A 14034-nucleotide genomic window follows, 5' to 3' on the forward strand; every position below is an offset into this window, starting at 1 on the left:
CTGGAATGTAAAAAGGAGGCATTTCCGCCAAAATCTACCGTCTTCACTCTTCCCTAAGGATTACCCACAGTCTTTCAAATTACCATTGCTTTTATACTCTCATTTTTCTAATATTCTACGCTTTGGTGTGCTGGTCACCACTCGCTCAATCATTCGCATATTCAGATACCCGATTTCTAGTATTTATTTTCACATCTTTAATATTTTATTCTGTCATTCTTTTATTTTTTATTTATTTTTTATTTTTATTTTTATTTTTGGCGGTACAGATCTAGCCATGAAGTCCTTTCTGCGCGGTGCATTCATGGGAGTTCTCTCCGCTTCTGCTGTCTTCAGTGCGCCTATGGAAAAGCGCCCGGCACGCGGAGTCTCCGATGTGGATATCCTTCAATTTGCCCTAACTGTAGGTGATAGTGATAATCCAATTGAGGCCCCTAGCAGATGTACCATAGCTAAGTTTGATTCGTACAGCTCGAACATCTCGAAAATGTTTTCTATAAGGGTGCACTCTCTCGATTCACAGAGAATCATTTCCGCGAGGCTGGCTTCGATTCCAAATTGCTCCAACAGCTGCGATTCATTGCCCAGGATGAGGAAGATCATGTCGTGTTTATCACGAAGGCTCTCTCGGCTGCGGGGGTGGTTCCCGTTTCAGCCTGTGAATACAATTTCCCATATACCGACGTTCACAGTTTCCTTGCTCTAGCATCCGTCCTTGAAGGCGTTGGCACCTCCGCTTACTTGGGTGGTGCTAGAGTTATCTCAAACAAGGATATCCTGACACAAGCAGGTGCTATTCTTGTCGCAGAAGGCATCCACCAATCTGTCCTCCGTAACAGTCTTAACCAGATCTCCTCAGCCAAAGTCACGGGCACGCCAGTTGATGCCAATGCCATCTTTTCTTTAGCTGCTTCTTTTATCGTATCCTGTCCTAAAAACAACATCCCTCTCCCATTCCAAGCATTCCCAACATTGGCGCCAACCCAGCCCGGGCCCCAAGCTATTTCATCTCGAGCCCATTTCCGTATCGGAAAAAATGTTAACATCGGTGGAGGAGGCCTCTTCCTAACTTTCGTTAGTGGCCTTGATATCGTCAGCGTTGCAGTTGAGCGTGTTGATCGCCTCTTTGCTGTCAACATTCCGTCAGTGATTAGTGGACAATCATATGTTTTCCTAACAAACTCCGAGGCCCGTGGTTCTATCGCTGACAACATCGTCGTTGCTGGCCCGGCGATCATCGAAGTTACCCCAAGATCAGCTACAGTCAACCTGTCAATTTTGTAAATAGTTCAGCCAAACCCCAGATGACTTGTTTCTCCTTTTGTCGGAAGCTTGTGGAATAGTCATTGCAAAAGGGCTATTTTCAAAGCGGACATTTTCCCGATTTTTTCCTTTCGTCAGATTAGAAAGAGGACGCCAATTGGTGTATGTATCCCAGCTCCGGTAGTTCGCCGTCTTCCTTCTCCCATCTAGTCTTACTATTTCAAAGGCAACATGACGGATTCGTTGCCATGTACCTTGCATGTGCCTTTTGAACCTCTCGTGATTTCCACCGATTTTTGGGACACTTTTTACATAATGATAAAAGAGAAATGAGTCAAGATTGATTGTCTTGAATTAAATGTATACGGTATCTACATTGCTAACTACCCCTTTCCATCATGCCGCAACACCATTGGTTTTTTTCTTTCTGTTTTTCCCTTCTGTCTCTAGCTAGTTTTGTGATTTTATATGCCTTTTTTCGAATTTAACGAGAAAGAAAAGAAGGAAGTGAAGGGGGATAGAGAAGCATGTCGAGATCTTGGGGATATTCCTTCTTTTGTTTTAAGCTGGGATTCTACGAAGAAGACGGCCACAGGTTCCCCCGAAATTCCAGTTTTGCCAGGAAGTTACTTATCTAACGATGGACAAAGTTAGTTAATATGATATTACGATTTGAATGTTTTTATTGAGATCAAAACTTTTTTGCCTTCATTGGGAATTTGTGCTCCTTCCAACCAGTCTGGAACTTTTTTTTCTGTACATAGTTTTATTAACTATAGCATTATAGCATAAATGTGCCGAAAATAATGATAATTATAACTCAAACTCTCGACGCAGGCAATGTCTCAATGCCTTTTAGTCCGGCACGGGAAGGATAACCATACAACGTACTAGGTCTTTTTGATTTTTGTGTGATTGATTCTCCCTCACTGAACAACACAGCAGTTACGAATGAAGCGTCTAGGCAGAGTTTCTGTGGGCGAGGAAGGCATACTTGATAAGACGCTCAAGAAACAGTATATCGTAACGAGTGTTTTTGACATGGGAGATGATTGATTTTTTTCTTTTATGTTTTTGGATTCGGTGTCCATGTTAGTAGTAGTAACAGTTTATTAGTAACGGAAATACAGGAAAAATATAGCGGGAAGCTAAAATATTCATACATGACCACCCCCTCCTGCGGGCATTCGACATTTTGGAACCTAGTGGAATGTTATGGGAGCAAAAGTGCAGTGATCAGAATGGTCACTTCTATCCCACCGCCACATGTCAATTCAGAAATCTTATGCCTTTTCGATAACGCTGGAAGCCAATGCCACTTATCACAATAAAAGGGTTTCGCTGCAGCCCTCATCACTCCGCTTATTATTCTGCGATTCTTTAACTATCAGAGGAGTCGGGCTTGACATTGACGTTGAGTCCCAAGCCTTCTGAATCTAGGTACAGCTTGTTCTTTCCACCAGATTCTTGTAGAATCGTTGCAATGTTCCGGGCATTTTCAAGTTTGCGCAGCTCGATGTAACTCTTGCTCTTCTTGATGGCATCTCCAATCAGCTGAGCGGACCGCGCCTCACCCTGCGCCCGCACGATGGTTGCCTGTTTTTCCTGACGTGCTTTGTCGACGACGAATGCAGCTCTCTGGGCTTCCTGTTGAGCAACTTGCTTGGCTTCCACAGCGGCGGTGAATTCAGGTGAGAACGCAAGATGCTGTTGATTAAAAAAAAAAAAAAAAATACGTTTAGTTATGAATGAAAAACCGAATAGAGAAAGTAGGAAATATTGATTTCTGTATCATACCGTTAGGGAAACATCATCAAGAACGATGTTGAAACGAGCAGCGCGTCTTGAAAGGTTATCGCGAACAAGACGGGCGACGTTCTCTCTCTGTGTAATAAGTTGGCTGGCGTTGAATTGAGCCACTACAGCTTTCAGCACCTCATTGACGATCGATGGAAGAACTCTCTCATCAAAATCAGTCCCTAGGGTACGGTATATCTGAGGTAGGGCATCGACTCTTGGGCGGGAAAGGACACGGCAGGTGATGTTCACCATCTGCAAGTCCTTGGTACCTGTGAGGGAGGCAACATTTCTCGGCTTCGCGCGAACGTCGTAGATGATAGGAGTTTCAAACCACGGAATCCGGAGATGGGTTCCTTTTGACAAATAAGTTTAGGTAGTGGAACGTAGGTGCGTAATTGAATAAATAAAACCCACCTTCATTATAGATGTCTTTCTTCACGCCGCCTATTCTCGTATATTTGATTGCTCGATGACCACCGTCAACTGGGAAAATGCAAAAATGACGTTAGTTAAACTCGGGGTTCTTTTGGCTTCCGGAAGGTAAAGACTCACCGTTAAAGAGGGAATTCATGAAAACATATGCCCCCAATCCAACTGCAATCAAGGCTCCAGCACCCCCAAAAGCTCTTCTTGGGCTGCCCCCTCCCGGAAATCCGCCTTTTGCCCGCTGCTGCTGCAGCGACTGCTGCAGCCTAGCCCACGTCTCACGAGGATCTCCAGCCATGATGATGCCAAAACGAAGATGTGGAAAGGGAATTCCGGCTGGCTCGGGCTGTTTACTGACTGGAATCCAGGTGTACTTGTGGAGAGAGATCAAAAGTTCGGAGTTTATGTCACTAGGCCTGATAAGGAAAGGCGTCGCTTTAGCGCTTCTGTGAACTTTCACCGGCACATATGAGACTCAGTTTGCAATTCCTGGTCTATCAACCAAACGGAACATTCAAAGCTCATATGCACCGGCGCTGAAGATTACATTATCGACTGCTTCCAAATTGGTTTACAACTAGCACTTGGGTGATGCATGTTTGAAAATGCCTCCAGAACGCTTCGGTAAAAGCGTTTTCCTTGGGAATATCCCCTACAGTAAGCCCTTCATTGGACCATTACACGCGCATGTTACAGTATCAGCTGGCTTACAATTTAGCAGACCTTACGGAAGAGCAGGTGAAAGACATCCTCAGCTCCGCAGGCACTGTTACGAAATTTCGGTTGATGATAAACCCCGAGACCGGAAAACCAAAGGGATATGGATTCGCCGATTTTGCGGACGCAGACGCTGCTGCTTCTGCCGTACGGAACCTGAATGATTACGAGATTATGGGTCGCAAGATAAGAGTGGATTGGCCCCATAACAATGAGAAAGATTCCGTTCCTCCCGACTACCCCCAACAGCCTCAAATGGGTATAATGCAGGGGATGCAGGGACAAGACCAGTCGCAGGCGTCTGCGCTGCCGCCGCTACCTCCAGGAACGGAACTCCCGCCAAATCTTACCTGCCCCAACGCGATATCGCAAACTCTAGCTTCCCTCCCGGCTCCTCAACTACTCGATGTTATTACGCAGATGAAGTCATTGGTGATGGCAGACCCGGCTCGCGCCACAGAGCTATTAAGACAAGCTCCCCATCTAGCTTATGCCATATTCCAAGCGTTATTACTCATGAATCTCGTTGATTACAGCGTGCTTGGCTCTGTTGTTGAACATGCCTCACAGCCTCAGCCGCCTCCACCACAGCCGACACCTCAGATACCTCAACAGTTCCAACCATATCCATCGATCCCCGGCCAAATATCTACGCCCCCAGTACAACATGCCGCTTTCGCCCCCCCTCAAACTCAACCTCAAACTCAGCAACAGCCTGCTCCGATTCCCAGTCAGGACGAGCTGCTTCAGCAAGTATTGAACATGCCACAATCTGCGATAGATGCGCTGCCACCTACGGAACGTAGCCAGATAATGTTGCTGAGGCAGCAGCTGCTGCAAGGGGGAATGCGATAGTTTGGGGGTTGGAGGCTATGAATTGTTTTTGTTTGCATTTTCATATCGAAATGAATCCTACTGCTTACGGCGGAAGATACGGGAATATGGCGCAATGGTGACGGTTCCTTGATATGCTCTTGTTACATGGTTTTGCAATGTTCTTCTTTGCTACACCGTACCGGCCTTTGGCGAGAAGGACAAATTAGGGCAAAATACACATTTTCTACGGCACTTCTAGTTGTGTTCTTTTTTAGGGTTATAGCGGCGCTGTAATATTATTCAAATCCCGAAGAGCAAAATTTACGCAATGCTTCCGCATGCCTTTTTGTTACTTTTGGATTTTGTAACGCTGGCAGTTGAGACTTTTCAGGCGCGCGGCAGGCGCTAAACCTGTGGCCACAATTTCCAAGAAAAATATATATCCACAACCTTGGCAAGACATCACGCAAGTCATAAAAAAAAAACTTCCATCCATACGATTATTGATGGGCCCGTTTCTAATGAGCCCTTACGGAAGTTGGCAACCACCCGTGTCACGTCCATATTTTATCTTTGGTGTCACTTTGCTTTTTTTTCGAACGAACCAACTGCCGACAGATGATGAAAACACCCAGTCAACCCTATGTTTTTAGGATTCTATACCAGTGCCCTTGCAAGAAACATGTGCTTCAAGCATTTGTTAGCAAATGCTGCTTTGATGTTTAAACTGGATCTTGCTTATCTGACAATTTTTTATACCTTAAGTTGTTATTAGGATATATGCCTGCCGAATTTGAAGGAGTTATGTTGCCGTTCGACTCCGTGCAATTTTGTTCGAAATCTGCTTTCTGGCCTTGTTACGTCTACTTGTTAACTGCTAGTATGGGTCAAAATTTCTACACTTGTTTGGCTGGCCTCAGAAAGGGGTCTCGGCGGGTATCTTTATATACCCGTTGCCCGGCCAGTTTGAATTATCATCCATGATATATCGGATGGCTTTAAGTATATTCGAATGATGCGGTATTTTCTTTCGCAGATGACTCCAATATCTATTAGTCTTCATAGGGGCTAATTTCCACTACACCTCGTCTACTAATGACTTCTTTTTGAGTGCCCGGCGGGAAATATCCAAGCTTCGGTTGGGATATTCCGATTTTTTTTTCTTGTTGCCAGCCAGAGCATCATTGATCTGATGAAGGTTTTGAGGTGCATTCTATGAAATGGATATCCATTGGCTTTCCACCCTCTGTCGCTGGCCTATCAGACCTTACCAAATAGGGCAGTTTAGTGAGATGCAAACACTGCAGATTGATTCTGTGAGAAGCTCATGGGATACTCTCGAATGATGCCTTTCAGATAACAATAAGCCTACAGGCTCTAGATGTTCAATGTTATTCAGTGTGTTGACGTTATTCTCATCGCTTGTCCAACCCCTGACTTGTCAACAAACAAGATCATTTCATCTACAGATAACAAGCCCGTCATGTGGACTCACTTACCATCATCCTCTTGTTTCATTACCCTCAATCATCTTTTCTTTCAGAATTCAAGAGAAGGCTGGAGAAACTTACGCGTTCTTATATATTGCCTTCTTTGGCAAAAAGATTTTGCAATTACAATGAGCCAGAAGGTAACCGTTTACCAACTTTTTTTCTAGATAAGACCACCAGCTAATTTTCTCTCTCGACATGTCAAGCGGGAGGAGACAGCGCTCCATCTCCTCAAGAAAACAAAAACATTTCTCATGGATGAAGTCCTTAGTGATCCAACTGATGAAGAAGACTCTGTTAACTCCAGTGTCACTCCTGATACTTTTACTTCTTCCAATCCTGGCGTGGAAACTAATACCTCCGTGTCGGAAAATGTTGGTGATGACAACGCCCATGTATCCGAGGAAAACGACCTGAGAATATCGATAAATTCACCTCCAGAAATCTTGAGAGGCAAATACCACTCACTGCCTGGGAAGAAACCCAAGCCAGGACTCGATTTCAACCTCCCTCCAATAAGCAAAATTGAGGATATTTTTGACGATATTTCGATCAATGCCGAAAGGAATGGGTTTAGTAACTTCCTCGATCACATTGGCTCGCGAGATCTTCGCGTCGCCACCATGTGTTCTGGTACTGAAGCGCCTCTTCTCGCTCTAGAAATGGTGATGGCTAGTACGTGACCCGTATAGTTCTTTATGTGATTTTGCTAATGGCCATAGGTTTTAAAAAGATCTTTGGCCAGAAGTTCAACATGCGCCATTTATTCAGTGCAGAGATAGATCCTTTCAAACAGTCATACATCCAGCGGAATTTCTCACCCGATATTATTTTTCGAGATGTCAATGAGCTAATTGCTGATGAAGCGTATGTACACAATCCTCCCTTGAAAGGATCGTATACTGATTTGATCCCCAGCGTTACTGCATTTGGTTCACTCCGTAAAGTACCCTCGACTTTGGATCTACTGGTTGTTGGATTCTCTTGCGTGGATTTTTCAAATATGAACCTCTACCGCAAAACTCTGGACGAAATGGGGGAATCAGGCCATACATTTTATGGCGTGTTGCGATACACTCAACGTTGTAGGCCACCCTTAATGATCCTAGAGAACGTCTGCGGAGCCCCGTGGGGCCATATCAAGGATGCTTTCAAGGAAATTGATTACCACGCCTATCACATTAAAGTAGACACAAAAAACTACTACCTGCCACAAACTCGTGAGAGAGGATATATGCTCTGCATAGACCAAACCAGACTTGAAACTCCACCTCCTGCAGACTCTAAATCATCCGCATTTGCGAAGATGATGAAAAACTTTGAACGCCCTGCGAGTTCCCCCGTCACGCAATTCTTACTTAAAAACGATGACCCTCGTTTGCTGGACGCCATCGATGATATATCTTGCAACACAACCAAGGACCGCCAGGCCGTTGATTGGACTCGGTACAAAGCACGTCACCTTCGGTATAGAATGAGGGAAGGACTTGGGGATAAAAGACCTCTTACTCGTTGGCAGGACAACGGTAACTGTCAAATGCCTGACTTCTATTGGCGCAGATGGAGCAAAGTGCAGACCGAACGTGTTTGGGATACGCTTGACGTAAATTACCTGCGGAGCATAATCAGAGGTTTTGATATCAACTTCAAATCGTAAGTCGCGTTGTGCTTTCCATGTTCATGATACATGTTAACAAATTGATAGCCGGATCATCGACCTTTCTCAGGGGCTTGACAGGGAGCTGGACCAGCGTGCATCCGGGGTTTCTGGTTGTTTGACTCCACGGGGTCAACACTTTGTCACTTCGCGGGGTGGCCCTCTCTTAGGTATCGAGGCGTTGGCTCTGCAGGGGATTCCTATCGATAGGTTACTGTTAGGCAATGACAGTCAACGAGATCTCAACGATCTTGCAGGCAACGCGATGAGCTCAACTGTTGTAGGGGTGGCGATTATGAGTGCTTTGATTGTAGGATACCAGGCTCTTGCGCCTGGCAAAACTGGCGGAAGTAACTCCAAAAACGAAGAACACTTTATAACTCAGATGCAAGTTGCTGACAATGACACTGTGGAGCTGGTCCCCGCTCATTCGGGGGACGAAATTGTGCTATCTACACACGAGGTTTTCGAAATCGGAAAGCGAAGTTCGAGAATGTGTATTTGTGAAGGCCAAGCATTGACGAAAAGAACCGACATGTTGATATGCTTGAAATGCGGTTTTACTGCATGCAAATCATGTGGACGCAATCCTCCACATGTATATTGTCCAATTCCCAAGGATGAATTGAATGCGCGGGTGTCCCCAATAAATTTCGAGACCCAATTGAAGCAAAAGCTACCGATGAGACTTCAAGTTAACGGACTATCCCTTGCGTTATACCGAGAACTAAGGCAAGACGATCTTCCGGTTGACGTTTCATCGACGTGGGATGATTTTTTCAAAGTCCTTCTTCCAGCACTAGGGGATGAGCTGCGATTTCAAGGTGTGACCCGAAAGAGATCCTGGACGATAACGTATAAAGGATCCTTATCCGTACTAAAATTTGCTTGCTCTTCCACAAGGCTGCAATGGTCCCTTTACCTTAAGCCACCAAAAGATGAACCGAGCAATTCTCCCCTCCGGCAAGTTTTACGTTATCCCATCGCTTCCATGACCCCGTCCGGCAAGAATATATTGAATGGAATTTGGCATATTACGTCCCCAATTAGTTCATGTTTTGATATTTTTGTTTCTGGGAAGGGCAATGTACTTCCATCTATCGGTTCGCGAGCTGGGTTGAAGCGCTCGCACTTTGCTGATGCTAAGGTCTGGAGTCAAATCAATATATCCGCAACTGATGCTGCTGTTCAAAATTTGGAGTTTGATATCCGCGGAGAATACGAGCTTCTGCAAGACTGTGGTGCCGCTAGTGGAAGCTTGCATAAGAAGATGGTGTCTGGCTGTGGCCCTCCTGTTTACTTTTTCCTGGACCCTACAGATATTGGTCCTGCAGAGTTTGATTCTTGGGTTTTTGCGCTCGGCCATGATCGGCTGGATATCGGGGAGGCGCGTATTATAATAGCAGAATTGCGCCCGAATTGGGATTCATGTACCCTTTCCAATGAGCCCGAGTCCGTTCGCTGCTGGTTCCGAAAGACCACTATGACTGACATGGTCACTCTTGACATCTACTCCCCATCTCCTTTCCACCAGACTACAACCCCCAAAATTATTGGTACAAGCATCGGATCCAAATGTCTAAATTCTTACGTACCGATGCTGGTATCCTCAATTCCTGCAACTGGCGCAGAATTGTCCTCGGAACCTGGTACATGGAAGGTCTCAAATCTGATGGAATCACCAGCTGTTCTAAGAAAACTTTCATGGTTGTTACAACCGGCTAGTTCAGTGAAGCAATTTAGCGAATGGACTGGCATATGTTTGGATAATGAGGAATGCGGAAAAGAGTGTGATATTTGCGCGCCTCGAAAACCTCGACTAATATGGGCTTTGGACGAAAAAGACCGCATCTATGGCTACGAAGACCCAGAGGATGCTGCCGTGTATGAGCAAAGCATAAAGAAACGACCAGCAGCGTTTCTGGGGTTTACTAGGTTTGGTCATGATTCTATTCTACAGGTAAAACTATGTTTGAATGTGATAACCCTTATTCATCAAGCAAGGGGAAAACTGGCTAAAAAGGAGCAAGTGTCCCAAGTCTCCCTGGAATGGCGCCTCTGCATTGATAATGTCGGTTTTCTTCGCCAGCGACTACCTATGTTAAAGGAGCAAAATAACAAAGGCGACGTTGAATCAACGCAACCTCCCGGATTCAAGTTCTTTAATCTCCGGCCCGAGCAATTGCGATCACTTACCTGGATGAAAGAGCAGGAGGATGTGGTTCAGCCTTTCCAAGAGGAGGAGGTCGTGGAGGCAATGTTACCAGCTATAAATTGGAGGGCGGAAGCAAAAGCCACGGTTAAACATTTTGTGCGCGGTGGCATTTTGGGCGATGACGTTGGATATGGGAAAACAGCGATAACTCTTGGTTTAATCGACTATCAATTCACCAAGGATGTAAAAAATGTGCCTCGTTTTGTGAAAGGGGCGATTCCAATCAAGGCTACTTTGATCGTGGTTCCTCATCATTTGATTGATCAATGGTCTCGAGAAATTACCAAATTTTTAGGCAAGAAGTACAATGTTTTGGAGATCAAATCAATTGCCTCGCTACGATCACTAGCTATTCTTCGACTTGAAATAGCTGACATTGTGTTACTTTCAACCTCCGTGATTCGTGGAGCGAGCTACTATGAAAGGATGGAGCTTTTTGCAGCAACATCTGCAGTGCCGAAAGGGGATGGTCGGATATTTGATGAATGGCTGAGTGACGCGACGGCCGCCGTTAGGGATCACGTCGACCTTCTTCTGACAAAAGGACCCGAAGTAGTACTCCATAACATGGTTCAGAAGCAAGCTGATTTTAGGAACAGTGGAGTGTTTTCAAGATTCCAGCCTTCTAGGCGGTTAAAGGGGCGAAAATTCCAAGACCATCTGTTGAATCTCAAGGAAAAGATGCAGAAAATTAACAATGATAGCGTGGCAATGCACGAAACAGTTAATGACACAGAAACCAAACTCAACATCGTTCAATCGAAATTGCAAAATAAGAAGAGGAAGACAATGGAGTACGATAGGGGAAACGAACCCGATATTGCAAATTCGGAGGCAACCAAAGCCCCTCAGGCAAAGAAATCGAAAAGAATGTCAACTTTTGGACCCGGTAGCGAGTTCGACAAAACGTTTCAACTTCTGAATTGCAATGGCGATTGGAAAAGAATGCGATCCCCTCTAATTCATATGTTTGAATACAGCCGAATCGTGATAGACGAATTCACGTACTCGAAAGATCGAAACTATTCATCAGTGCTTGCTATCCCCGCTCGTAGCAAGTGGATCCTATCTGGAACGCCTCCCCTCAATGACTTTGCCGATGTCAAATCATTCTCTCCTTTTCTAGGAATCACGCTTGGAGTAGATGGCGATGAGCGCGAGAAGACAGAAAACGAAAGGTTGAGAACGATTCAGCGGGAGCAGACAGGTATTTGCACGAAGCATCTGGCATAATTGTTACTCGACGTACGTGCTAACTGGGTAGATGCCGAACAATTCCAACCTTTCGTTACCCGACGTAGTACAGCATGGCATCGAAGACGACATAACGTAGCCCAGAGCTTTCTTGACCAATTTATGCGGAAGGTAATTTCCACTGCTCCCCTTCACGATTGTGGGATATTGCTGATATTGTGGCATTCTGGTTTCCCTAGAATGTACCTGGCATCGATGAAATACCTTGGACAGAACATATCTGCCCCATTATAATTGCGCCACGAGAACGAGCAGCCTACCTCGAGTTGTTCATGCAGTTAATGTCTCAGAATCTAAAGCTGCGTAGAAACGGAAGAGGCCTATACGACTCTTCTGCAATGTCTCGAAATGATGTTATACTGGGAAATAGCAGCGGACCCGAAGAAGCGCTGATAAAATGCTCCTCCCATTTTGTACCCCTCGAAAGGGTAATGGGCAAACGATTGATTGATAAAACAAGGGGTATCAAAATGGACGATTCTGCAAGGCCGCCCAGCGCATGCAGCGATGTGGAAAGTGGTGATGGAAAGGATTTAAAGCCACCTGTAACAGATCTCACGTCACTCTGCTCGAGTGAGGAAAACGCAAGAGATCGACAACTCTATGATCTTACAATAGATATAATTGATAAACTCAGACATGCTTTTTGGCTGCGATCCAAAATTGAAAATACAACACATTTCGATACACTGATAAAACATTTGGAGAGAAATGGGGCTGGTGACCTAGGGGTTACCTCATGTTTTCGCAAAGCAATTGCCGCTGCGCGCACAGCACAAACATCTGAAGATGGACAGTGCTACTATTTAACAGCTCAAGAGGTACACACCACAAATACAAATACTGATAAATTGAGATTTATTACGCACTGACACAAATGTATAGAAAAAACAAAACCCAGCGGACATTCGCCTTGAATTTCCCAAAACGCCATCAGAATTTATCAGTGACCTTAACACTTGCACTGACAGCTTGCGGAGACTTCTTGAAGAAGCCCTGGTTCGTGTAAGAGCTGCTAGGCTTTTCGTTGTCGTCCGGGCATTCCAGGACCGACAGCCAGAAGATGTTTTTGCTTGCTCCTCATGTTTCCGGCGGCTCACCAACCTAACTTCACTTACCATCCTTGGTGAATGCGGGCATGCTTTTTGCGAAGCCTGCATCGAGACTGCCAGAGTTGAGGAAACGTGTCGTCTTCCTGCATGTAGTGGTGGCGCAGAAGCTTTTCGGATGATCAATTACTCTGACATTGCGTTCATCAACAACAGACTCACCGACAACAATGCCAATGGCAAAAAATGGCAAGAGTACGGTGGGACAAAACTTCTAGAGTTGACCAGACTAGTACAAGATACCGAGAGGATCGCAGAAGACGAACAGGTGCTACTTTTCATACAATTTCCAGATCTCATGGAAGCCGCTTCCGCTGCGCTGCAGAAAGCGAACATTCCTCATCTCATGATCTCCGTCAACGATCGAACGTCCTCATCTAAGATAGCAGAATTCCAGACTAGGGCTGAAAAGGTTGAGAGCAAGGTTCTCATCTTGCACCTAGGAGATGTGTCAGCGTCTGGATTGTAAGTTTTTGCGAATATCAGCCCCTCTCTCCATTGATGCCCTTTTCAATATGAATATATTAGATTTATATATCCTTTCAGCATTTGATACCTAACCAATGCCACAGAAACCTTCAAAACGCAAACCACGTTATCTTTTTCCACCCCCTATTCACGAAATCGCAGTATGATTACAATTCGGGAATGGCACAGGCAATTGGTCGGTCTCGACGCTACGGTCAACAAAAGCATGTGCATATATACCACTTCCTGGCGCTAAAAACGATTGAGGTAAATATTTTTGAGCAGCGTCGATGGGAGCGGTTGGTGAAAAGAGATGGCGGATTTCTCTCTTTGTCAAGTGATGACGTTTTGATGCCCACGGACGAGGTTGAATGGAAGGGGAGTTCGTTGGATGGTAGTAATGCTTCTGAAGTCTGAGTTTTGGTGTTTGTGGACCTTTGTTGTTTGGGTGTTGGAGGGCTTCTTTTTGCAAACTAACCTATTTTCTTTCATTCTTGTTCACTTTTTGAATCCCATTTGTCTAGGTGGAGATGAGAGAACCATTGTTTTTCAAAGCGGAGTTTTTCCGTCTTCTTATTCTAGTTACGAGCTCGCTTTCGATTGATATCTGGGATAGGGGTATTTCTGGTGTTAGTCTTTGGTGAATTTCTTCTATTTCGCTCTCTCGAAATGGTTCGTAGAAGGATATATGTTGGAGTCGTTGGATCAAATGACTGTTTATGTAGGCATTGTATGTGAAACCGCACTGCCCCACGAGCTAGAAATAAATAATAATACGATGAGCTATATTGCATGAAGGGAGGATTTACCATTTTTCCC

General features: G+C 45.0%; 4 protein-coding genes across 4 annotated transcripts; 3 read left to right on the forward strand and 1 right to left on the reverse strand.

Moving 5' to 3' along the window:
• Nucleotides 1-277: 277 nt before the first annotated feature.
• On the forward strand, nucleotides 278-1284 carry HCBG_00878 (uncharacterized protein; the record flags this gene model as incomplete). The annotated part of the gene is made up of 2 exons (XM_045427928.1): nucleotides 278-403; nucleotides 472-1284. 2 exons carry the CDS (start codon nucleotides 278-280, stop codon nucleotides 1282-1284), a joined length of 939 nt encoding a protein of 312 aa, XP_045291903.1.
• A 663-nt stretch (nucleotides 1285-1947) lies between these two features.
• On the reverse strand, nucleotides 1948-3840 carry HCBG_00879 (prohibitin; the record flags this gene model as incomplete). Its single annotated transcript, XM_045427929.1, has 4 exons — nucleotides 1948-2970; nucleotides 3061-3416; nucleotides 3478-3546; nucleotides 3616-3840. 4 exons carry the CDS (start codon nucleotides 3785-3787, stop codon nucleotides 2644-2646), a joined length of 924 nt encoding a protein of 307 aa, XP_045291904.1.
• Nucleotides 3841-3996: 156 nt separating this feature from the next.
• On the forward strand, nucleotides 3997-5335 carry HCBG_00880 (uncharacterized protein; the record flags this gene model as incomplete). The annotated part of the gene is made up of 2 exons (XM_045427930.1): nucleotides 3997-4146; nucleotides 4211-5335. 2 exons carry the CDS (start codon nucleotides 4095-4097, stop codon nucleotides 5059-5061), a joined length of 903 nt encoding a protein of 300 aa, XP_045291905.1.
• Nucleotides 5336-6242: 907 nt separating this feature from the next.
• HCBG_00881 (DNA repair protein rad8) lies at nucleotides 6243-13632 on the forward strand (the record flags this gene model as incomplete). The annotated part of the gene is made up of 8 exons (XM_045427931.1): nucleotides 6243-6338; nucleotides 6719-7187; nucleotides 7379-8165; nucleotides 8218-11591; nucleotides 11649-11749; nucleotides 11818-12459; nucleotides 12524-13212; nucleotides 13320-13632. 8 exons carry the CDS (start codon nucleotides 6243-6245, stop codon nucleotides 13630-13632), a joined length of 6471 nt encoding a protein of 2156 aa, XP_045291906.1.
• Between the last annotated feature and the right edge of the window lie 402 nt (nucleotides 13633-14034).

Source organism: Histoplasma capsulatum (genome assembly GCF_000150115.1).
Source record: "Histoplasma capsulatum G186AR genomic scaffold supercont2.1, whole genome shotgun sequence".
NCBI lineage: Eukaryota > Fungi > Ascomycota > Eurotiomycetes > Onygenales > Ajellomycetaceae > Histoplasma > Histoplasma capsulatum.